Source organism: Lycium ferocissimum, unplaced genomic scaffold, assembly GCF_029784015.1.
Source record: "Lycium ferocissimum isolate CSIRO_LF1 unplaced genomic scaffold, AGI_CSIRO_Lferr_CH_V1 ctg51, whole genome shotgun sequence".
Lineage (NCBI taxonomy): Eukaryota > Viridiplantae > Streptophyta > Magnoliopsida > Solanales > Solanaceae > Lycium > Lycium ferocissimum.
Genome location: NW_026725865.1, coordinates 516,081 through 541,771, shown reverse-complemented (window position 1 = coordinate 541,771; position 25,691 = coordinate 516,081). Strand labels below are relative to the sequence as shown.

Here is a 25,691-nt window from a genome sequence, read left to right as displayed (position 1 = left end):
TTGAGATTGTCAGTATGCACACGACTTATGGTAGGGGTGAGATCTACGTACATCCTATCCTCTTACACCCCACTTGTGAGATTATACTGGGTATGTTGTTATATTGTTATATATACATCGCTATAATTTTGAATGGATGGTGCTTTCTTCATGGTAGTACCATGTTTCGGAGAGGAATTAGCACTCTCAATCATTTTCTTTCTCTGAAGAACAAGTGTATGCCAGTATTTTTTCACTTCTGCCGATTGGTTAAATAACACCTAAGTACTTATTTAAATCAACCAGCATCACCTTAAAATGAATTTACAAAATTTAAATAAAGTACTCTCTATCCCATTTTATATTGTACATTTTCTTTTTTTAGTTTATCGTTGAGGTAGAAAAAGAACATATTTATATATTCAAAAAGAATTTAGTTTTGACTTCTACATTACATTTCATGACATTATCTTACGGCCATAAAAATGTTTATGATTTATTTTAGATCACAGGTACACCAATCTAATTTTTTTTTCCCCTAGTAACGTCAAATTTAGATAGGGAAATAAAAGTAATGATGAGAACCAAAATGAATTGTAGCAAAAGTTTGAGGGTCAATTTATAATTTTTATATCTGGAAAAAAAATTAAATTTTTATATAGACTTCCATTTCCTCTCAAAATAAGACTGCTTTATATAAACTCCCTATGTAAGAGCAAAACCTGAACTATTTTTTTCTTCTTTTAGCTCAAATTATTTATACATTTGCTTCGCAAAATCTTTATCAGAAGTAGTATATGCAATTCAATATTAGCTAAACCCACAAATTATTTAAGTTCAAATAAGCATTGAAGTGAATACAGATCATACTAATCATTGCCCACCAACTGTTCGATATATTGTCTCAAAGAGTATATTTACTTTCATCAACAAATAGTTTCATTTTCAGGCACCCTTTATGCTAGTTTGCAGTTGTTGCTAATTCCATTATTCCATGTTGAGAAGAAAAATTATCAACTTGTATTGTATACTTAAGTCCCAATGCCCTTTAAGAGTGTGTTCATATTCTTCAAGAACCACAAGAACTAGTCAAGAAAAGGTATTTAATTTCGTTGAGGATAGTAAACCACGTTCCGAAGCAGCAAATTTCGGTCGTGGGGTTTTTCATCAGCTTTCGCCGTTGTATAAGGATAATAACGAGGCGTTAAGAGATTGTAGGATTGAAATAACGGATAATGACACTTGGAATGTGTCATCTAGCTTAGCTGAGGCTTGGAAAAGCAACGCAAATGTTGCATCGAAGAAAAAGGTTTTATTCAATCAAGAGGACGATATTGATGATGTAGCAACCAATTATAATGATGATTTTGACGATATTGAGGATATGAGAATACGCGGGAACTTGTTTTATAAGCTTGAGAAAGATTCCAAGGAATACGAGGAATATAAGTTCGACTTCCATAGAAGGAATAAGAACAAGAATAATGGAGATGAAATTCCAAAAGAGAAGGAAAAATCAAGTAAAGTTTCGACTTTTGAGGTCGAGAAAAGCAAGAAGGAGAAATTGAGCTATAGCTCGGCCTTTCCAGTGGACAGACCGATGTTAGATTTTGAGACAAAGAGGTCAAGGGTTCCAACTTTTAATCAACTTACTGCTCCTTATCACGAGCCATTTTGTTTGGATATTTTTGTGTCAAAAGGCTCTGTAAGTGCTAGCATTATTCATAGAGCAACTAGCAAGGTTGTTGCTGTGGCACATTCGATTTCCAAGGACATGAAATTTGACTTGGGATCGACGAAGAATAATGCTACTTGTGCTGCTGTTGGGGAAGTTCTGGCTCAAAGAGCCTTGGCTGATGATATTCATAACGTAGTTTATACTCCAAGGAAAGGGGAGAAATTGGAGGGGAAACTTAATATCGTTCTTCAGTCCGTTATTAACAATGGCGTCAACGTGAAGGTGAAGCTTAAGCAGAGGAAAACCAAGAAACCTGGTTTCCACCGCCCAACCCTTTAGATGGTCATCCCACATTACTATTCACCGAGGCAAGAATTGTTATAAATATCATCCTGACGATTTTTATTGAAACTGGATTTAGGAAAGTGAATCAGGTCTATTGCTTTAGAAAGTATGCTTAATCGGCACACTGACAAGTAGTGGAGTCATGCAAGACTCAAGAGTCCGGTAATTAAAAGCGACAAGGAAGATTTATCAATGCTTTATAAGCCCGCAAACAGAGCAATGTAGTAAGTGGAACAAGGTTAAAAATGATTTACCTTTTTTGCAAGGTTGAAGAACATTTCACTAAATTCATTGTTATATGTCATTGGAGGGGTTTCCATAGTAGTTACAAAGTTGGGAATAAATCTTTTATTTCCTGCAATTTGTATTCTTTTTGTGATTACTGTTAATGGAGAAATCTGGTTTACATGTTAGTATTCTTTGTAATATGATACAACGTACAAAAATTTGGCGATTTCCAAAAAGATAGTCTGGGACCTTAGCACAGAGGCGGAGCTAGGATTTTTAGTTCGTGAGTTTTGAATCACAATTTTTTTTGCTTATTGGGTTCAAGATATATATCATTTATACATATTAAATGAACTTCTCAATATAAATACATGGTTTGATCCTAAGCTACTAGGTTCTACCGACCCGGTAACCACAATGCTGTCTCCGCCCCTGCCTTAGCACACCTTTAATCTGTATAGGATCAACAGCAATTTTTTTATCCGTTTATTTGTTTGAATGCCTTATGCAGAGACGAATGATGTATTTTGAAAAAGACTATTTATAGCAATACAAACACATAATTTTGCATTGAATTCCTCAAAAAGTACAACATCTTGTATCAGTTTTACATCAGTCATCGGCAGTTGCTAGTTGCAGAGACAAAAGTTCTTCTTCAGGTATAACTCTAATGTGGCAATCTGATTTTGGATAAGATGCACATAGTAATGCATAGCCTCTCTCCACAACATCATCACTTAGCATACCATCACTTTGATCAACTTTCCCACTAAGAAGCTTTGCTGGACATGTCATGCACACTCCGAGATTGCAGTCGTACGGTACGGACATGCCAACGTCGAGTGCCTTCGACAAAATTGTCTCATCAGGTTCAACTTCTAGCTCTGTTGTTTTACCTTCATGTTCTACTAATACTTTATAAGCATAGACAAGGCCCCGTACTCGACGATTTCCGGTTCTTCTGAGTGACCAGGGATTGTTTAGTTGAATAGCAGCAAGATTGGTTTGTTTTCTTGGTGGAAGGAGGGTGAAAGATGGAGAGGTTGTAAATTGAATTGTTGCCATAGTGAGTGAGGGAAATGTGGAGTGAAGGTTTTGTTGGTGTGGATAAGATGTCTTGATGAGAAGATAAGGTTCTTTTGGGAATTAATTGGTGGAATTTTGGTTTTACAATCTGCCTATGGGCTAGTCATGTTTGTCTGTGTTGTTACCAAGTTGTGGAAAATGGGCTACTTTACCAATTTGGGCTACTGTTGACTACATTGTAGTTTGGATTTTGTCTGATTTACGCAACTGTCCTCTTTTAGGCCATCATTTAGATTTTGTTCCTATTTTTAAAATTTGTGCAAATATAGCCCTTAGGAAATTACTATTTCTGACGATGCTAGACTCAGTCAAATGTTTGCTCATATATTGCTAAACCTTACAGACCAAACATTAGACTGTCGTTGCAATACCTTACAAAACAAAACATTAGGGGTGTACAAAGCAAACCGCACCAAATCGATAAACCGAGTCAAACGGAAAAAAAAAATCCCGACTAGTGGGTTGATTTGATTTGGTTTGGTGTTTGAAAAAAAAAAAAAACGACCATAATTGGTTTGGGCAATTTTAGCTAAAAAAAAGTCAAACCGGCCCGACATTACGTGTATTCGATTTTTAAAATATTTTATACATAAAAATATTTATTTGTAATGTAATTTGTAAATATTTCTTAAATTTTTTCATCGTTTTTTGTCTTTTATCATATTATTTTAAGCTTGAACTTAGAATTTTGAATGCCAATAAGTTTTATAAGCCATGGACGTTAGTAACTCAAATAAAATCTAAATCAAAACCAACTCAACACTAGTGCTAACAAAAGAAATTCAATTCTAACTTTAGGAATGACCGTAATGTTGGATATCTAATCTTTAGTTTTGCATAATTGGTTTAGAGCGTAAAAATACATAGCTTAATTTTTTTCTTTGTCATGTAATTAATACTTATTAAACTTATTTTAGCATAACTTAGTATTTAGATTAAAGTCATTTTTATTTATGGCTTATTAATTAGCAATACTTATTTTAACCGATTTTATTATCTTTTTTGTTGAATATTTTAATACGATGTCATCACCCATCTCACATTTTGTGTTATTTTCTTATGAAACACCTTAGTTATATAGTTGTATCTTACTAGGACTAAATAAATATTTGACGTAAAAGTCGTATGTTTTGTATGAAGACTTGTTCGGGGAAAAACCCGAAAAAATCGAATAACCCGAGAAAATCCAAAGTTGAAAAACCCAAATTTTATTGATTTGGTTTGGTTTATAAATTAAAAAACCCGACGCAATTGGTTTGATTTGGTATTAAAAAATCGAAATCGACGCCATGTACCATTTTCTGGCTGAAAACATTAGAGGTTGTAAAATGAATTGTGGCCATAGTGAGGAAAATGTGGAGTTATGGTTTTGTTGGTGTGGATAAGATGTCTTGATGAGAAGATAAGGTTCTTTTGGAAGTTAATTGGTGGAATTTTGGTTATGGGCTATCCATATTTGTCTAAGTTCTGGAAATTTTGGGCTGCTTTTTGCTGCCCTTTGAAAATTGAGCCGCATTTGCTGGCCTTTACCAATTTGGGCTGTGGTTTGGATTTTGTGTGATTTACGTAAATGTCCTCTTTTAGGCCGTCATTTAGATTTTGTCCCTAATTTTAAAAATTGTGCAAATATAGCCCTTGGGAAATTATCCTTCCAGACACTGTTAGACTAGTTCAAATGTATGCCAATATATTTTTCAATGTTACGGACAAAACTTAGATTGTTGTATCGCTTGTATGATGTTTGCAATAACTTACGCAACATTAGAGGTTGTAAAATGAATTGTTGCCATTGTCAGTGAGGAAAATGTGGAGCGAAGGTTTTGTTGGTGTGGATAAGATGTGTTGATGAGAAGATAAGGTTCTTTTGGAATTAATTGGTGGGATCTTGGTCTACAATCTGCCTATGGGCTACTACCCATGTTTGTCTTGTTAAGTATGAGTTGTGAAAATTGGGCTGTGTTTTCCTGGCCTTTTCCAATTTGGGATCTAATGTTGGTCTACATTGTTCAGTCTAAAGCTTTGGGATTTTGTTTGATTTACGCAAATGTCCCCTTTTAGGGGTGCGGAACAAAAATGGTGTAAAAAAATTTTTTTTGAACCAAAATACCCCAACAAAAAAAAAAAGTTACCAATGTACCTTTAGCGCAGTATTTTACTGCGCTAAAGCACTTAACCGTAACGGTACCGTTAAGTGCTTTAGCGCGATGAAATCTTTAGCTAAAGGAGTTTTCTTGTAAGCGTCCTATAACGCAAAGATTTCTTGCGTTATACTATAAGCCTTGATAAAATACTGCGTTATACTCTTCAACATAAACCGATCGGGTTCCACCACTGGTCCCCTCCAGTCGTTTTAAAAAAAAAAAAGGAAACCGCCATTGACGGAGAAAAAAGAGGTGGTCCCACTTCCAAAAACGTCACTTTCTATTAAATTTCGTCCGGAAAGTTTAGATTCTCGGTATATTCAAGTCGAGGAGCAAGATTCTAAGTTCAAATTTTGGGGAAAAGCGGCGTAGAACTCGATTAAATAACTCTACAAAAAATCTTCGATTAAGGTTTTTTACTATGAACTTTTGTTATTATTTTGTTATATACATTATATTCTAAGCATGCTTAACATTTAATCCTTGCTATGTTTCAAAAAAAAAAAAACAATTTTTTTTTGTTCTTTTTCGGACTGGGCAGTGGCTTTTGCCACTGTTCCGATTTTTTTTTTTTTTTGGTTTAATTCAATATTTGTTAAATGTTTATGAATTGTTAATTTGTTAAATGTTTATGAATTGTTAATTTGTTATATGTTTATGAGTTGTTAATTTGTTAATTATTTATGAATTGTTAATGAATTATTATTTTGTTAAATATTAATTATGAATTTATTAGTTGTTAAATATTGTTTATGAATTGAAAGAAATTGATTGGTAATGAATTATTATGTTGTTAACACTTTGATTGGATGATTGTTATGTATTATTTTTGACATTTTTCGTATTGTGTCATATTGTATAGGACCAAATCAATGGTTACATAAAATAGGACCTTTCGTCGTTACATAAAAATTATCTAAAAAAGTAACAATCAAAACAAACATTGTATTTAAATTAACAACATAATATAATACAATAGGTAACAACCATCCGGATAAGTTGTAAATGATTATGAATTGTTATCTATATAATTTTAAAAGCGTGAATATATATATGTTAAATAAAAAAAGATTATCTAAAAAAGAATAGTTAAAGTTCTTCTTTTCATAAATACATAAGTTAACGATAAAAATGTAAAGATTATCTAAAAAAGTAACAATCAAAATAAACATTGTATTTAAATTAACAACATAATATAATACAATAGCATTGAATCAACCATCCAGATAAGTTGTAAATGATTATGAATTGTTATCTATATAATTTTAAAAGCGTGAATATATATATGTTAAATAAAAAAAAATTATCCAAAAAAGAATAGTTAAAGTACTTCTTTTCATAAATACATAAGTTAACGATAAAAATGTAAAGTATGTAGAAAAATATGTGGTCGACGAATATACTCTTTTAGTCTAATTTTATCGTAGCTGTGTTGGTTATTTGGTCAACTAAAAATATATCACATATTCAAAATAGAGTTCTAAACAAATATTACTGCTGAATTTCGATTCTCAAACTAATTAACTTGAGATGATTCTCAAAAAAGTCTTTGCCATCACATATGTGTCCTTACTATCACATATTAAATTTACTTTTCATATCCATGTTAATTATTCACAAGATATAATACTACATAATTCACATATTCCCTACAAATTGTTAATTAGTTAATATAATTTATCTTTCACTTCAAGAATAATGACTAATTTAGTTTGTACAGACCGAACTCTTTCATGGATCCGAATGTTCTCTCCGGGCCCGATGTTCCCCCGGGGCCCGATGCTCACGCGGGGCCCTCTGTTCACCCGGGACCCTCTGATAGATCAGTATTGTCTTTACAAGACAATCATAGATCAGACTTATTATGGGTCGGTACTATAGGGATATCTACTAGGCTCCGCCCCCGTAGGCTGCAGAGAGCTTGGGTTCTTTTACGCGAGCACCCCCCACACCCTGGCGTCTTGGAGATATTGTTTCGGGTCGGCATCTACCGTTGCGTGTCCGTTGGTCGAGTACAGCATGATTGGGCGCTCATCACAGCCATGGTTGAGCGGTGGAGGCCAGAGACACATACCTTCCATCTTCGCACTGGTGAGGCCACGATTACACTTCAGGATGTGGAGGTCCTATTTGGATTGCGGGTAGATGGAGAGCCATTATACACTCGGTACGAGCCTCCTCCTGGTCAGACGTGGGCGACAGAGTTGACTAGGCTCACCCACTTCGTGCCTGTTGCCCAGGGCCAGATTTCAGGACAGAGTCGGGTTCGGATTAGTGCACTCTGCACTTTTTGGAGGGTCTTGATCCGGTTGATGACGGCACCCCGCGGAGGACGCTGTTGATCGTCATGCTCGTTTGTATCTGCTTATTATATTCGGGGGCATCTTGTTCCCGAATTCATCGGTGCCTTTGTCGGCTTACGTTATTTGGTTTTCTTGGAGCATACGGACCACGGGAGACTACAGCTGGGGGGGGGGGGGGGCTGTTTTGGCGTATCTTTACAGATGCCTGTGCCGAGCGTCTATTGGAGTTGTCACAGATGTGTGTGGATTTTTTGCTGTTCTCCAGGTAATATTTTAAGTATGCCTTCCTTTAATGTAGACAAAACTCTTGAAAAGACGACTTAAAAATCGTATTTTCTAATATCGGCTTTTACGATTATGGGCATGGGAGAGAATCTTTGCCTTTTTAGCCGTACCTAGGCATCACCTCGACATTGACATGCCTTATGCGAGGAGGTGGACGGCGGGTTTTGATCGGGATGTGGATATGCGCCACGGTATTCTACCATTCGGGACCGGTTTGATCACGCGACGGACGATGCGGTAAAACAATTTAAATTTACATTAATAATTTAATTAAACGTCTTTTCGACTTGGTGATCAACGATTTGTATGTATATGTTATGCGGCTATTTATATGGACGCCGTACTGTTGCTATATTAGATGGTTTGCCGGCCTTCGTAGGGCGGGTCGGGGGTTTGGATGTCGCGGTGTCCATTGATACACCTGGACATCGTAGGGAGCACATGCCGGCGTGTCTTACGACGATTTGGGCATACACGAGTATACCCCACGTCCGTCATGAGCTCCGACACACCGGCGGGACGATCGGCTGCCGTTGATGATGATTTTCGGCTTTCATGCATGTTCGGCTCCGCCGTTGGGAGAACGGGTTGGGCACTTTAGTTGTCGTCGGCCATTTGACTCTCATTCGATTACATGCGGCGGTATCATCGAGATCACACGCCGATTGATCGGCAACCCGGCTTTGCGTCCCCACAGGGATGTAGGATACTCGGCGCTCGCCGGGCGATACGAGGCATTGGTAAGTTTATCGTATTTAAATTTATTTAATCGCATTGAATGTTACGTTTTAAAAAATAACTTTTTTTTTTTTTTGAACACAAATGCGGTGGTGGCCGTACGGCGTTTACGCGTGTTGGGGTTAGAGCATATGCCTTACCACAGGCTTGCGGGGCTTGCGGCGGAGATGGTACGGATATCGGAGGATGATATCCGGCGGGCGAGGGGCGAGATTAGGCGCGGGGAGGAGCCTATTCGGAGGGCGACTATCGAGCGACGCCGGGGAGGAGGGCCGGGTGCTCCCGGAGGAGGCGGCCGTCTTTGGCGCGAGGGACGCGCGTCTTTGCCGGGGGACGCCGTGCGCGTAGAGGCCGCGGTGCTGCTGCCAGAGGACACGGTGGTGGAGGACACCATCGGTAGATGAGGCGGATGAGGCCGATCCCGTTCCGAAGGGCGTTCACGGTCTAGTCCATCCGCGGCCGTTCCGGGCGGTGGCGGCTCACTCACGGGGACTCGCCTACGTTTACGCCGGCGCTCTTGCTTCCGAGATACCGGGTCGTCATCACGGCCGAGCCGAATGCATACATGGAGGAGCGTGATAACGTTGATTGGGCGGCGTTACGCGCTTCATTAGGCGATGAGCGGCTTTGTAGTGAGGAATTTAGAGGGACCCGAGGATTCTTGACTTCGATGAGTTTTTGATCCCGGTTAGTATTTAAAATGCTTATTTGTTCATTTAAATTATTTATTTAAATATATATATATATATATATATATATATATATATATATATATATATATTATTTAGTAATATTTTATATTTTAGGATTCGGCGCCGCAAGATCCACGAGCCACCCACTCGGGCGTTTTCTCATGGGTCGTCGAGCCGGCGGTGTCTTCCCATATGACCACTGAGCCACAGGTAAGCTTTTTATTAAAATTTCTTTTATTCAACATAAGGTCAATATTTAATATATATATATATTTGATTATTTAAAGTACTTATTTTAAATATGTATGTTACTTATTATTTCGTTATTTTGATATTTTAGGATTCGACGCCCGGCGGGTCCACGGAGCGACCCATTCGGGAGCATTAAGTCGACTGCCCGAGGCGAGGTGTCTTCTCATGAGACTACTGAGGCGCATGTAAGTTTTTTTACTTAAAACTACTTTTATTCAATATAAGGTAAATATTTATTTAATTTTTATAACCTTTACTTGGACTTCGAACAACATCTCGTCCGGAGACTACCTCGTATTCACCACCACACCCATCGAGGAGCCTACGGACCCATCTCGGGAGCCTACTCGGGCTCCCGTTGACACACGGGTTTGATTAAATAAATAACGTTAATGTATTCAATATAAATAAGAAATGGTACTAATTATTATATACTTTTCGGGTTCATCCTTCGGCGCACCGAGGTGGCGACTCCGGACGAGGAAGTGGTTGAGTCTCCGGACCTAGCTCGGCCTCGAGGTTCGAGCGTGCCGGCGGGGAACAGATCCCAAGAAGAAGCATGTTCTAGTCAAGGGCGCACGGGCTAGGGGAAGAGGAGATGATCATGACTTGGAGCGTCCGGTTATTAAGAGGAAGAAGGACGATGGAGACGATGGCGAGGGCGGTGGGGATGGCATGAGCCTTAGGCCTAGGGATAGTCTCCGGCATACTACATGTGGGACCCATCCACGATAGTGTATATACATTAGTGTTATACAATTTATCGTAAATATTATATATTTTTTGCATATTTATATATATTATCTTAGTTTTTATTATTGTTTATAGTTTCACATCCTAAATTGATAAAAAAAAAAAAAAAAAAAAAAAAGACACGTTCGAAATAAAGTTAAGCATTAATTTAAAAATAAGACGAAACCCTAAAAGATAAATAACGTAAAGCTAATGACTACAAGTCTTCAAACAAAAAAGGAATTCGAGCACTTTTCAACCACTAAAACGACAATCCAAAGTATTGCGTATTCTTTATGTATTGAGCCTATCTTATTAATTGTACAAATATAAGTAGGGTTCTATATAAAATATTGAAGTTTCGGAGTATCAAAGCATGATTAATATACGGCTAAACTACGTAAAAAGGAGTGAAATGGAAAATGGCGGACTACTATAGCGCAGTAAAATAATGCGCTATAGCTAAAATCCATCTATCTATAACGCAGTAAAATACCGCGTTATAGGACGCCCAAGAAAACTCCTTTAGCGCAGTATTTTACTGCGCTAAAGCAGTTAACGGTACCGTTACGGTGAAGTGCTTTAGCGCAGTAAAATACTGCGCTAAAGGTACATTGGTAACTTTTTTTTTTGTTGGGGTTTTTTGGTTCAAAAAAATTTTTTTTAAGCCATTTTTGTTCCGGACTCCCCTTTTAGGCCATTATTTAGATGAGAATTTTACTTGGGATAGAGACTTGAGAACATATAAGTGATATTTTTATTTAGTAACTATATTTTATTTTAATTACATCTGATGGCTAAATGTTGTATTTCAATTACACAAGATAACTAATACATAATTCTCTCCTCCTCTCTCTCTAACGTCTGGAACTCTCTCCTCCTCTCTCTCTAACGTCTGGTCTCTCTCTCTAATCTCCGGCAAGTCTAACGAACCACCTTTCTTCCAATAATAATAGCTCTAATAGTCCTATCAATTTCTTCCTCATCGAGATTTTCATAAATCTCTGAATTGGTACAACTAAATCTGCTTGAAGTCCTACGATCAACTTCCAAAGTTGAAGGGCAATTAAGGAATCTATCCAATGGGAGATCACCATCCTTTCGGTCTTCAACAACTAAAGCAGTTGGTTTTTATGATACACTTTATTGTCCAGATCTGACCAGAAATACAGTTTATTATCCAGATTTGACCGGAAAATACATTTTATTGTCCAGATCTGGCCGAAAAATACACTTTATTCGCCTGTATTTCGAAGGAGGAGATCTTTTTGTATACAAATAAATACAGTGAATTTGAAGTTTTGAAGTGTATTTTATTTCTTATATCTCAAATCCGAGTGTATTTTTTTTTTCTTGTATCTCAGATTTGAGTGTATTTTGAGTATATTCGTTTTTTCTAGTGTAAAATGCAATGTTTCTTTATGCATTTTTCACATGTATTTCGAAGGAGTTTTTTTTGTATACAAATGAATACTGTGAATTTTGAATACAGCTGAATATCCCTGTATTTTTTTGCATTTATGTTGTTTGAATACAACCGAATTTAAATACAATAAGCTGAATACAATGTAAAAGTAGTTATAAATGAATACATCCGAATCGAATACATCCGAATTGAATACAGTGAAATACAGCCTAATTGGAATACAGCCGAATTTGAATACACGTTATCGTAGCTACGAAATGTAATTAGCAAAAGTGTAGCTACATATGCCTTAAAAAAAAAAAGAAAAAAAGTGTAGTCATTTGGGTAAGTTTCCCTATTTAGATTGTCTCTATTTTTAAAATTTGTGCTAATATAACCCTTGAAAAATTACCATTCCGGACGATGTTAGACTCGGGTTAAATATGTGCTCATATATTGTTCAACCTTGTTGTCTAATGTTTGCAATAACTTATAGATTTTACGCCATGATTTAACGTTTTTCTCATAAGATTTTTAGTTTGCTAAAAAAAGATCTTTAGACCGCAGCCTGACAGGTCCATAAATTGCAAGAGAGATAAATAAAAGATCATTTACTAAATAGTTGTTCCAAAATGATCCACCCCTGATTCCTAGTGCCTAAGATGAAGTTGTCAGTAGGTTTTTGGAATGAAATATAAGAAAAATCGTGCTCCCAATAATGTATGAAAAGTTTGGTGAAACAATCTCATCATTCTTAAAATGTTGTAATATTTTGAAGTTGCAGCTCTTAACAGTTGTTTTAAAACTATAGCAACTGCGTGCACACCATTCAATCCTCCGAAGCTCTCTCCATACCTCCACTTCTCGAGCTATATTAATTCATTCCCTTTATTATATAGTGTATGTATGTATACATATATTTGTTTCTTTCATCTCTTTGTTTCTATTTAGTTCTGTTTTGTCTTCCTCTTTCCTTTTTGGGAAGAGAGAGAACAACAATTTGTTTTGGTATAACCACTCAGTATCCAATACCTACTGAACCAACTAATTTGAATTCTCGTTTCTAGGGCCCGTTAAAAGGAAAAGCCTACCCTACCAAGAATTTCTCCATTTTAAGGTCTTGAGCCCGAGATATCTCTAATTAAGGGTTGAGGGATCTCGTCGATGGAAAATTTTCATGCTAAAGATGAAGTATGTGTTGCTACAAATGATAGAAATATGAAAGCCGAGTCAATAACTTTGTCTCCTCTTCACGAAGGAATATCGAAGCTATTATCTCAATGGCCAGGATTGCAAATGGCTATTGAAAATGAATGGGGTGGTCAAGATTCTCCTAAAAAATCAAAACAACTTTCCTCTGATATTTTTTCTTGCCTTTCTCAATCAAATGGTACGTTCCTTCTCCCTTCACCCTTTCCTTCATTATTTTTTTTAACCATCTGATCTTTGAAATTAACTGGCCCGTTTAATTTAAATTCGCATCACATAAAGTTTCTTTAAGGGAGAAGCGTTGTCTGCCAAACGTTTCTCCATTCCCTAAGCTCGAACCTGCTTCCTTTCGTTTCTTGATTCTTGCTCTTTCTATCAACAAAGCATGTATTTGATAATATAATAATATGATATTACAATAATTAATCCCATAAGACACATTTTTTCCTTACGAGTTGATCATGAAAGATAACGAGGAATTTTTAAAAGTTTTAATTTGTCCTTGCCTGCATTAAACTGAAGATAAAATTAGTTTATCCAATGTACTATGAAAACAAAATTTAATTCATCCATATCACATTAAATGTGTTATTCTTTATTTTCATATATGTTTACTTATTAAGAAAATAGTTGAAAATTTAGCATTTTCAATATTTATTGATTCAAGATGTAGGTCTCTTTGTTGATTCTTTTTAGTTATACAAAAAAAGTTGTTACATAATTGTTTTTTTATTATATGTTACACTAACAATTATTTAAGTTGACTTACAACAATAAATAACTAATCATAACAAACTTAATATGGTAATAGGGGAAATAAAGTAACCACCTATTATAATCGATTATTGAACTAATGAAGATTTTTTTAAAAATATTCTGCTAATGCTAATGTATATAACTTAAATTCTTGTATAAATGATAATGTTAAATGATGTACGCAGCAGCAGCGGTTGGTGTAGAGGACGTAGAGAATATGCTTTACGAAAGGTTGCTACTTTCTTTCAACACTGACATTGATGATGGAAGCATTGAGGAGGTAATTAATATTTTTTTTATAATATTACAAGTAAATATATTTTAAGTGACTTGATAGTGTAAAATATGTTTTTACATATAATTCGTAGGTATAAGTTAAACTAATTTTTAAAATACAATCAGGTTGCGGAGCAATTAATGACTCTTCGTGAGGAATATGTTCAAGGGAAATCATCTTACACAACCAAGAAATAATTGAATGGTACAATATTCAACATTTTCAATGTCAATTATTCAAAATTGGAGTATATATTTGATTTTTAAAGCAAACTAAGTGTAGCACCTCTGTATATTGTCTAGTTAAAAGGTATGAAGTTTTTCTTGTTAATATATTCCCTCCAATCACAGTTCGAAGGAAATATGAAAAAGAAATGTTTAAAATTGGTGCTCTTAAACATATTACTTATAACATTTTTATTGACTATAAGACTTCTGAAATTTGTTATCTTAAACATGCCATAAAATATGTTCTATAAAAGCTTGTCATTCATGAGGGCAAAATGAAAAATTTAAGTTAAATTATTTTCAAATACAGATGCGCTCCATAATTTCCTTCATGTGAGAAGATTCACGAACTAATATGAAAATAGTGTATATGTTACTATTGTACAACAATAATCCTGGTATTGTCGCGACGTACCAAAACATCCCTTCCGCCAAACCCTCCACGGCCGCTCACACCCTTCGGCACCGTCACGATTAACTCCCCGTCAGCAAACACCGCCGTCGCCAGCTCAGGCTGGGCCCACGCGGGCAGCCTAAACCTCCACGTGTCCACCTTCAATTGTTCCAACAGCAGTAACTCCCCTTTACCACCACCTGATTTGACACCATTTCTCACCACTATCTTTGTAACCCCCGGATGAATCTCAACTGCCTCAGCCCTAACATTACGAATATTTTCACCGTGCTGCTCGATTATTTCGACCACGAAACGGAAGAATTCCGGTGTTTCTTCCACCTCAACGTCAGCATCGGACGGGATCGGTAATTCGAGGACTTTTCCGAACACGTGAGGCAGTTTCCTTAGTTTTTTCATGTCGTTTCCTGACATTATTACTATGGTTGAGGCAAGATTGAGAAGAAGAAGAAGAAGAAGAAATAGAAGAAAATGAGTAATTGGAATCAATACTTTAGAGCTAATTAATGGCAACGTATCGTTGCATGGACAAAAGATATGGACCCTCATGCTCTAGTTTTGTAGGTTACATATGACGACATCAGAATATTTTTTTATTCTAATTTAACGTTTGGTATTTAAAGTTTTCTAGGTTGATTAGTCCAGATTCTTTTCGAGTAGGCTCACTCGCTAGCGAAGCCAGATATTTTGCTAAGGGCGTTCAAGATTTAATAGTATATATGTATAAAAAGTAATTTTTAACTTATATTATACTATAATTTAATTTTTTTTATATATACAATAGAATTTTACTACAAACATGCAATGTTCAACTAATCACCCTTCATTGTATATGATTATGCCACTAGACTCAGTAAGGGGGTAAAATGTTATCTACCAAGTACGTTTTTACTCAACAGCTCAAACTCGTAGCTCTTAGTTAAATATTATAGGGATCCTAATTATCCTACTACACACTCGATGAAGGTAACATGAGAATAAAGTAACAAGAATCTAAATCATGATAAGGTTCACAATTTGGGGCCGTGAAAAGATGGAATCATTTTAGTGATTGAATGGCATGAGTTGGAGCCTTCTTCAACAAGCTGATAATAATTTTTTTTTGAAAAAAAGGACAACTCTGTGCACAAAACATTTCGTTAGTAGAGTCCGGGGAAGAGCCCTGATGATAATATATACCATAGTCCTTTTTTTGAAATCGGATGGGTCATCGTGTTAAAAGTGAAGAAATTGGATGATTTATCCTTCAAATAGCTGGTCTTTAATTTTGGCCTTCAAATGTGCTGGTCTTTATTTTTTGTTCTCTAGCAATCGAATCTATGTCTAGCAAGGCACAAGTCATTTAAGCAAGATAACTGATGGGATATTATGATCCGAAATTATAAACTTAGGTCTGCGAAAAAATTAAAGATCAGCACAAAATAAGGCCATAAATGCCAATGACCCATCCCGTTTCACTCTTCTGCCTGAATTTTGGACTATGGGCATAAGATGGTCAATCGTCTGGTTGGCCCACTAGGCACTTGGTGATATTGTCTGATAAGCCCAACAAACACTGGGCCTTTGGCAAACTAAGGCCCAATTGCTAAATTTAGGTGATCGGCATACTTCAGCATTTCTAATTTTGCATCATAATGAAAGACTCAATTCCCCATGATCATGAGGCAATTTGGAGGTTGATATATATAATTATTTCAAATAAGGAATTGAATTATCAGGGAGAAATTTTTGGTAGTAAGCTAATACCGTAGTTTAGTGCTTTAATGAGGTGAAAATATATATCAATTAACAATAATTTATTGAGAGAAATTTATGTCCAAACACGTGTAATGGATCTATTAGTTTGGTGTAAAACGTTTGATCCAAGTAATTTTTTAGTCTCCGTGTCCCTACAACCCCAAGATAAAATGGAGGAAAACTCATTTCATCAAAGATCCTGTGATTGTTTTTTTTATTGAAATGGAATATACATGAACCATATGTAATGCGAATATGAATTAATTAGGTTAGTTGATTCTGAATACATAATGATAAAACCAAAAAACGAAAAAGAAGTTAAACACATAATAAGCGATATCCATATAACCAAACAGGCCAAAAAAAAAAAAAAAACCTACATGCATTACTTACTCTCCACCAAAACAACACCCTCCATACAAGAGAAAGATGAGATTAGGGAGCCCTTAGAATGGAGAAATCTTCTGTAGGACACATTTCTCCATAAATGAGCTATACATAGTGCGAAAATCTGAATTAGTCGAGTCATTAAGTTCTGAATACAGAAAAAGATAGAGATTAGGGTTTAACCATGAAAATGTTTAGACTTTGTTCCACCATAAGAGTAGTTAGAAGATTCATCTCCTACTTGGGATCTGCTTGTTGATCTTGTTCCCTAGACCTTCTCCTGATTAGCATCTGCCTAATCCCATCAGCTATACAAATTGCAGGATTAGAATTAATATATTTTCTACAAAATGACATATGAGCCTTCAATGCTTCTTCCATCACAAGAACTTGCTTAATATTCTTCCCTCTATCAACTTCATCTCTAACAGCTTCTGAGCAAAGCCCACACAACCATTTCCCCTCAAAGTTAGCCTTCACTTCATTAATATAGTCTTGTGTGCAATCTTCTTTTAGACCACAACACTCACACTTAGCCAATTCTATGTCCATTTCTTGAATATCAAAACCAAGATCTTTTTTTTTTGATTGGCTAGCTAATACATATTTGGCTTTATTTTACACATGGGAGAAAAAGGAAGTGTTTTCTTGGATTGTTTAGGCCAATGGCTAGAAAGGAAAAAGGGTGAGAAGACAAAATGGAGGAAGTGAAAGCTTATAGTAGGGAAAGGTGCATACTTTTTTTCATGTTCTAAGGGACATAGGGCAGTGGAAAATGCGACAATTCGGAGTTTGTCTTGGAGGGGGGTCCCTAAGATGGAGCCCTTTGTAATATTATTAGGATATAGGAATTTTTATATATTGACGGTGTAAAAGATATTTATATGATCAGGTAACTTAAAAGGTAAATGTAAGTTAACTTTATTTAATAACATAGAATGATAACCTAGATTAAATGATAAGTAACATGTAGTAGTTAGATGAATATTCATGATTTGAATTTTATGGATTTTGAATAGTAGGACAGAGACCTCAAATGTTAGTAACTAGGCTCTAAATTTAATTTTTAACACACATATAGAGTTTGAGCTGAAATTATTAAATTCTGTCAAACACGTAAATCATAACCGGTTAAATTATATAGTAAACCGCGTCTATATCTTATCACAAACAATAATTTACAGGATTTTCTAATTTCTTTTGTCATTTTCCTTTGTCTTATTAGTTGCTACTTTATGGGTAGTTTCTCCTTTTGGCTTGAAAGACAGTTACTTTCGGTTGAGATAGTTTTATTTAGCTTGACTTGGCGTTTTCTGGTTGGGATTGATCATTATCCTGATTCCATGCATGTGTTGACTGTTGACCACTTAGATTTTTTCCTTCTACATTTTGATTACTAATAATATTATTCTCTCTGTTTCAATTTATGTGAATCTATTTCCTTTTTAGTCCGTGTCAAAATGAATGACCTCTTTCCTAATTTGAAAACAAATTCACTTTATGAAATGATTTACAGCCACACAAATATTCAAGACTTATTTTGAATCACAAATTTTTAAAGTCTTCCCTCTTTCTTAGATATCGTGCCCATTCAAATGGGTTCACATAAATTGAAACGGAGGGAGTATATTATTAGGTCAACATCACATCCATACCCTAGAGATCAATAATGGTGTATACAAAACAATAATACCAAACTTCTCGTTCCATATTTTATACCCACAAAAACCATATTTCTCTTATATATAAGCCACTAATTTAGACCAGCTTAGAGTCAACATATGTGCTTCTTGGTTTTAACATTTAATCTAACGGTTCTTTTGTCATTTCGTATTACTTCATGCGCCTGAAACATGTGACAGTATTTAAGTGAATTAGTCTTAAATGAGATAATCTCATTGGCTAAAAGATAATTTTATTGCAGCTCCTTCATAAATATTATGTCCGGACCAATTTACCCTTTAACTTTAGACAGAGTATCAGCCTTTACTCCTCACACGTCAGTCACTTTAGCTTCATGTCAAAAGCTAACTAGCTATCTAATGTCAAGTGGCATATCACTAAATGAGCTTTCACTTTCTTTCGTCCCTTCTTGTTATTTTATGTTTTCTTTTACATTGATTGGAACACATGAAGTAGCATTTCGATACTTGAGTTTGTAATAAGGCATACAATGATTTTTTTTTTTGTAAATAGAGCAGATACATGCACTTCTCCTGATGGTTTGCTTTTAAAACATTTTTATATAACTCCATAACTTAACTGTAAAAAAAAATGTCACATTAATATTAACTGAAATTGTCTAATGATCATAAACTAAAATTGAGATTAAAGTTGTTAATCATACCTAACAAATAACTTCACTTATGTTAATTTCTGCATTTGAGGTTGGGCCCGTGTACAGCACAGATAAACTTTACCTAGTTTTGTAGAAGAAACAATAAAAAATAGGGGAAGATTTTCCTTATTTCAATCTCCTCCTTCAAAAGAAAAATGTTCCAAGATTTGTTTCACTGTTAACATGTTTGTACGAAGCATAACGTGTGAACGACACACAGAGTTAGAACTTTGCCGTAGATTAAAATCTATTTTAAGCGAAAATGGATAGATAAACTTATTATTCACCGAGTTTTGAACCGTGCGCAACATCTGGCTCTTGAAGTATTGCGACTATTAAAAAAAAAAAAAAAGGAAGGTTAACTTGAATAGGGCACTTCTTAAGATAAGTACCAACTAGATAAGATAAACGTAAAAACTTATTCGTACTAGGTGTTTACATCATCTCAATAAATATATGACACATCAAACATGTCTTAAGTTACAGTCTCATTGCTAAATCATAATTAATTGATGCACATTTTATTCTTAATTTCTACTTAATTATGATGAAATAATATGATTTGATTTAAATGGCTGGTGTACGTAATTTTCTACATATTATACAACACAAAAATGAAATATATTTTGTAGCACAAAATCCATACTCTATCAACTATTTGCTCAAACAATGTGATAGCCTGACAGGGATATAGCTAGACTCATGTCTTAACAGCTTTTCTCCATGTGACCTTGAAGAATTGAAGCCCTGACCAAAGTTTATTGTCCTTTGTGAAGAAAGGTCTGTGTTCAGAAAACTAGACTACGTATAATTCATCGGGTCCACAGCCAAGAACCTGAGAAATGGCAAAGCATGTGGGGTTTGTTCATGTTGGAGAGACCTCATATATATGTATGCAATTGGGATCTCTAAAACTTTTGAGTTTAAGTTGTATGCGCGGATGATATAATAAATATTTCTGCATCATATTTAAAAGATAATTGCAAATCATATTTAAAAGATAATTGCAAGTAACTCTATAATAATAGCACAACATGTTATTTATCTGGCCACCAACACATAGTTTTCAGTGGCCGAAACAATTTTCATCCCTAATAATTTTAGATGGGGATGGATAACAAAATTTAGGCGTTATAGATTTGGATTCTGAAATATTTAGCTCACTTTATCGTATGTGGTTCTACCTTGAAATATTGGTTCTTCTGAACTCGTAAACTCATAGTTGGATGATTCTGGAGTTGTCAATAAACTAGCGCATTTGAGTTAGTTGATTGAAAGTAACTAGTAAGCAATAAATGTCGAAAAACACTTTATAGTAATTTTAGAAATAAGTAGTTATGTTGTTGGATCTTACATGCTTTGATGATTGGCAAAATGAATGAACCAGGTCAATTAGTAGAACTCTTGAATTAAAGTGATTTCGGGACACGGACTTAGGGGACAAGATCTAGGAGTCCATGCAAGAATTATCTAGGATAAACTTGGGACTCCCATGAAGCATACCAAGTCGTGTGATAGCAAAGAGGTTGCCTCCTCTGAAACGCTATCTCTCCACATGGGCCTTATCAAGTAAGGTGTTTGTGACCGATTAAATTGCCACTCACAAGTCGTTATATGCATGCAAGTCTTCTACTAAAGAATGTTACGCACTCACATAGAGAGAAAAGCATAAATCGAGCAAATAAGCGAAAGCAATATTTGAGAGACTTCTGATTGGCTACTGAAGTGAGACCTGATACGAAGGACCAGATTGAAGTGCTTGTTTCATTGTGTAATGCTTTACAATCTTCAAGTAGAGTATTTTGTATTAGGATTGTTTATCAAGTTGTATCTTTTCAACTTTCTTAGAAGCACTGTAATCAGGGGTGTTCACGGAAAATAAAAAAATCAAACCAAATCGAAAATCAAATCAAACCGAAAAAAAAGAAATGGACACTTTTTGGTTTGATTTGATTTTGATTTTTCATTTTATAAACCGACAAATTTGATTTGATTTTGACTTTAAGCAAAAAATAATCGAACCACACCGACAACATAAATATCTATCTAAAATTTACATACATATTATATATATATATATATATATATATATATATATATATATATATATATATATATATATATATATATATATATATATATATATATATATATATATAGTAGATTAGCATTGTACCCATATTTTGATTTCCTTAAATGCCCATAATATTTCAGTCAACACATTAAAATAAGGACATTTTTGTCTTTCAACTGTATTCCCAATTTATATCCCATTTCAGAATCTAACATTTTTCTCCTTTAAGACGGCAACACCAATTCTCTTCTCGTTATTCCATCGTCTTCCACCACAACTTGTGGTCAACAATCATCGCCGTCACTTTCAGAGAGAGAGTTTGAAATTTTATGATATTAATCTTTTTCACTATTGATTCATAATTTATGTTTTTGCTTTTATAGTAATATAATTTTTGTATTTACTTTATAGTTTGATTTGTTATTTTTATTTTGATAATACTAAGAATCTATTTCTTGTTCAAAATAACTTGTTTTTGAGTCCTTTAATTATTCATCAAAATATCTTGGTATATCAGAATCAGATTTTAATTTACTACACAAAAACAAATTCATTGTAAGAACTTTTCTTTTATGTTCCTTGAAAATGGCTAAATTCTTAGATGATGCATACAAAATTTGGAGAAAGTACATATAACTTGATTAGGTTTATATTTTTTTTCTCATATAGGAGTAATTGATTTGGTAGTGTTATACTAGAAAATAGTCAATTTAATATGTGCTCGGACGTATATTGTCATATATTTAACAAAAAATCGAAAAACCCGAGAAAACCAACAAAAACCAAAGCAATAAAAAATCGACTTAATTGATTTAATTTGATTCTAACATTTGAAAAACCGACTTAAGTTAATTTGGTCATCTTTAAAAGGATAACCGACTCAAACCGAACCATGAACACCCCTAACTGTAATAGGTATAAACGATTGTCAAAAGCTCCAAGTTGAGGGCAACTGGAGGGGACTGAATAGTCTAGGTAGATTGTTGAGTTAGGGATTAGAGTTAGTTTCTAGGTTGCAAGCTTTGGAATCTGGATTTGTTAAGGCTCATAGTCGTAGTGAAATTCATTACAAATCCTGCAGAGGTGTAGGTCATGATTTTTTCATTCTTGTGAGTCGGGTGATCTCCACGTAAAAATATTGTGTCATTACGTTTCTATTTATCATTATTGCGCAAACTGAACTTGGAACAAATAAAGTAATCTGGTCCATCATCTAGGCGAAAATCAGGCATAATCCAAGATCGTTATTTGGTTGTGCAATATAAGCTACGTGTTTGGATAAAAATGTTGAATCTGATAATAAAAGTTGATGTGTTTGGTTAAAAGTTTTAACAAACAATTTTTGTGTTAAAATGACTAATATGTCCTTTAACTTATTTTCAAAAAAATATGGGACTTTTACACTGTATGCCAATTATGGCAAAATATTTACCCGATTTAGCCCATCTTTATTTAATACCCGCCATAGCCATTTTTTTCCTCTTCAGTTTTTTCCCTTCCTCCCATTACACTTTTATATGTGATTTTTTTTTTTCCATTTTAAAGCTACAACTATTTTCTTGTTTCTCCATTTACTTTGTTCTTGCTAGATGCAGTCCATTTCTGGTGCGGTGTTTGCATATGAGGGTAGATGCATGCACCATCTTTTCATGTCCTGAAAGTCTCACATGCATTCCTGATTATGAAAAAAAAGTAACATATACACGTTTCTCCGTGTATATGTCAAACTTATCCATGTGGTTGAGCATCTGTCCTTAGCGTTGGAAGTGAGTGGCACAGATTCCCCAAAGCTTATACATTATTACACACTTTTATACTAGTCTTATACATTATTATACACTTTTATACAAGGTTTATACATTGTCTACAGTAAATGTATAAAGTTGTATATTGTTGTATAATATTGTATACTAATCTTATATATTATTATACACTTTTATACAAGGTGTAAACATTATCTACAGTAGGTGTATAAAGTTGTATATTGTTGTATAAAGGTGAATATTCAAGTTGGGCTATGAAATGTTGGGCTGTAGGTTTGTAATTTAAAATATGGGCTATGAATATGTAATTTTGGCCCATAAATTGTTTATAAGTGAAATTTTCCCAATTAAATTTCTTAAGCTAGTATTTTTTCCTCATAAATATGAAAATTTGTAAAAACTATACAATCTTACCAAATGAACAAACCATAGTTCATAAATAAGGAATCAGAATATCATAGGCGGCACATTATTAAACCAGATATCTTCATGTTCCTTTTATAAACAAATGTTTGAGATTACATGTTATTATATGCTTACAAAGAGAAGACTAAACTTTCAAAATGGAATCTAGGGACTCGACAGTAAGGAGTCAATAGTATTTGACAGTAAAAGTAACGATTATCTTTATTTATATAATTTAGAATCAAATTAGTCATTTTTTAAAATACAAGAATCATTTTTGTCATGTTTATACATTAAGGACCAAATGCAAGTACAACCCATATTTTAAGGACCATTTTCATCATTTTCTCTAGTTATGCATTTTCGTATTTGATACGAATTCATGTCTTCTCTTCCCTCTATATTGTAGGCTTTCTCCTCCCTAATTTTCCCATCAAATCTAGCAGAAATCAATATATACTAGAAATGGATGAAGAAATTAGAGTCCGAAACCAAAATGACCCAATAAAAATCCAAGTGAACCAAAATACCCTCAAAAAAAAAATTTGGTACAAAAGTACTTTAGTGCAATACTGCGCTAAAGCACTTAACTGTAACGGCACCATTAAGTGCTTTAGGGCAGTATTCGTACTTTATCCATCTATTAATCATGTTTTGAGACTCCGGAACTTCAATATTTTATATAGAACCCTATTTATTTTTGTGCGATTATAAGATAGGCTCAATACATCAAAGATAAGCAAAACTTCGGATTGCCGTTTTAGTGGTTGAAAAGTGTTCGAACTCCATTTTTGTTTGAAGACTTGGTGTAATTAAACATATTGTGCAATATGCCAACATTTCTGTTTAATATAACACATATTCTCATGCGATCCTTAATAACGTGTTGCCTCAAGTAGTCCAAAAACATACCCCACATATTAATGCTCTCATTAGCTACAATTGCAAAAGCTAGAGGGAATATAGCTCCATTTGCATCCATTCCAACTGCAATTAACAGCTTTATGTCGTATACCCCGTACACATGTGTTCTATCTGTTGATATTACAGGCTGACAATGAGCAAAACCATCAATGCTTTGTTTGAATGCCCAAAACACAAACTCAAAAATATTATCGAGCACACCAGGCTTCGATTTGAGCTTCCATTCAACAACATTACCAGGATTGAAGTGTTGTAGAGCCGCCATGTATCTCGGCAACTTCTTGAAAGAGCCCTCCCAATTGCCATAGACTATCTCATGTGCACGCCTACGCCCAAGATACGCCTTCCGCCTACTAACGGTTTTGCGATATACTTTCAGTACGGCTGTAATACAATCTTTAATAGGGAACCTGAATAAGATGAAATATCAGTTTATAGCAACGAGGAACATCGTATTAACATCAAAATTAAAATAAACTTAGGCGAAGGGGATACCTTGGGCTTTTTCCAATGTCGCCAATTAACACACGAGCAATCATATTAGTATCTAGATTGCTATGATCATCTTCGAGGTCACCCACATCACAAGTGTGTTTTGTGTAGAACTTTAAAATAGTCCACATCTTTTCAGCATCTCCTTATCACGGAGCATCCATTCCCAACCTTGATATTTTCGCTTGCAGACCAATCGAGGACGATATGGAGGACTTCTATTCTGACGATGATTAAGAATATTGTGATTTTAGTTTTATGTTTAATTTATGACGATGTCGTTATTTTGAAGAATATTAGTATGTTTAGTTTTTCATCAATTCAATGGCATGAATTGATGAATGTATTTTAAGTTTTTTTTTTATTTTTTTTATTTTTTTATGATTGTATTTTAACTACTTTCGGTTTATTATTAATGAACAAGTTTAAGTATTTTCATAAAGAACTTAAAGCTAATGACACCAAGTCTTCAAATAAAAATGGAGTTCGAGCACTTTTCAACCACTAAAACGGCAATCCGAAGTTTTGCTTATCCTTGACGTATTGAGCCTACCTTATTAATCGCACAAAAATAAATAGGATTCTATATAAAATATTGAAGTTCCGGAGTCTCAAAGCATGATTAATATACGGCTAAAGTACGTAAAAAAGTGTAAAGAAAGAGGAGTTAACCAAAAGAAGAAAAAAAAAAGGGCGCTTTAGCGCAGTAATTTACTGCACTAAAGGAGTTAATGTCGTCGTTACAATTAACTCCTTTAGCGTAGTAAATTACTGCGCTAAAGATAGTTTTTTCACCTTTTTTTTTTTTATTAGGGTATTTTGA

At 34.6% G+C, this 25,691-nt stretch overlaps 5 protein-coding genes across 6 annotated transcripts; 2 read left to right on the top strand and 3 right to left on the bottom strand.

Annotated features, from left to right (window-relative positions):
- Positions 1 to 155: 155 nt before the first annotated feature.
- Positions 156 to 2,415, top strand: LOC132044683 (uncharacterized). The gene has a single exon (XM_059435192.1). The coding sequence runs from the start codon at positions 974 to 976 to the stop codon at positions 1,994 to 1,996; it is 1,023 nt and encodes a 340-aa protein (XP_059291175.1). The 5' UTR covers positions 156 to 973; the 3' UTR covers positions 1,997 to 2,415.
- A 355-nt stretch (positions 2,416 to 2,770) lies between these two features.
- LOC132044684 (ferredoxin C 1, chloroplastic) lies at positions 2,771 to 3,362 on the bottom strand. The gene has a single exon (XM_059435193.1). It carries the CDS (start codon positions 3,293 to 3,295, stop codon positions 2,843 to 2,845), a length of 453 nt encoding a protein of 150 aa, XP_059291176.1. The 5' UTR covers positions 3,296 to 3,362; the 3' UTR covers positions 2,771 to 2,842.
- A 9,405-nt stretch (positions 3,363 to 12,767) lies between these two features.
- On the top strand, positions 12,768 to 14,390 carry LOC132044688 (uncharacterized). Of its 2 annotated transcripts, none has more exons than XM_059435197.1 (3): positions 12,768 to 13,254; positions 14,015 to 14,109; positions 14,232 to 14,390. In XM_059435197.1, the coding sequence occupies exons 1-3, from the start codon at positions 13,029 to 13,031 to the stop codon at positions 14,301 to 14,303; spliced, it is 393 nt and encodes a 130-aa protein (XP_059291180.1). In that variant the 5' UTR covers positions 12,768 to 13,028; the 3' UTR covers positions 14,304 to 14,390. The 2 variants fall into 2 exon arrangements, with proteins under 2 accessions (XP_059291180.1, XP_059291181.1); XM_059435198.1 differs by having other exon boundaries at positions 12,769 to 13,254; positions 14,018 to 14,109.
- Positions 14,391 to 14,594: 204 nt separating this feature from the next.
- Positions 14,595 to 15,292, bottom strand: LOC132044687 (uncharacterized). The gene has a single exon (XM_059435196.1). The coding sequence runs from the start codon at positions 15,160 to 15,162 to the stop codon at positions 14,710 to 14,712; it is 453 nt and encodes a 150-aa protein (XP_059291179.1). The 5' UTR covers positions 15,163 to 15,292; the 3' UTR covers positions 14,595 to 14,709.
- Positions 15,293 to 17,109: 1,817 nt separating this feature from the next.
- LOC132044709 (uncharacterized) lies at positions 17,110 to 17,424 on the bottom strand. Its single transcript, XM_059435216.1, has one exon. The coding sequence runs from the start codon at positions 17,422 to 17,424 to the stop codon at positions 17,110 to 17,112; it is 315 nt and encodes a 104-aa protein (XP_059291199.1).
- Between the last annotated feature and the right edge of the window lie 8,267 nt (positions 17,425 to 25,691).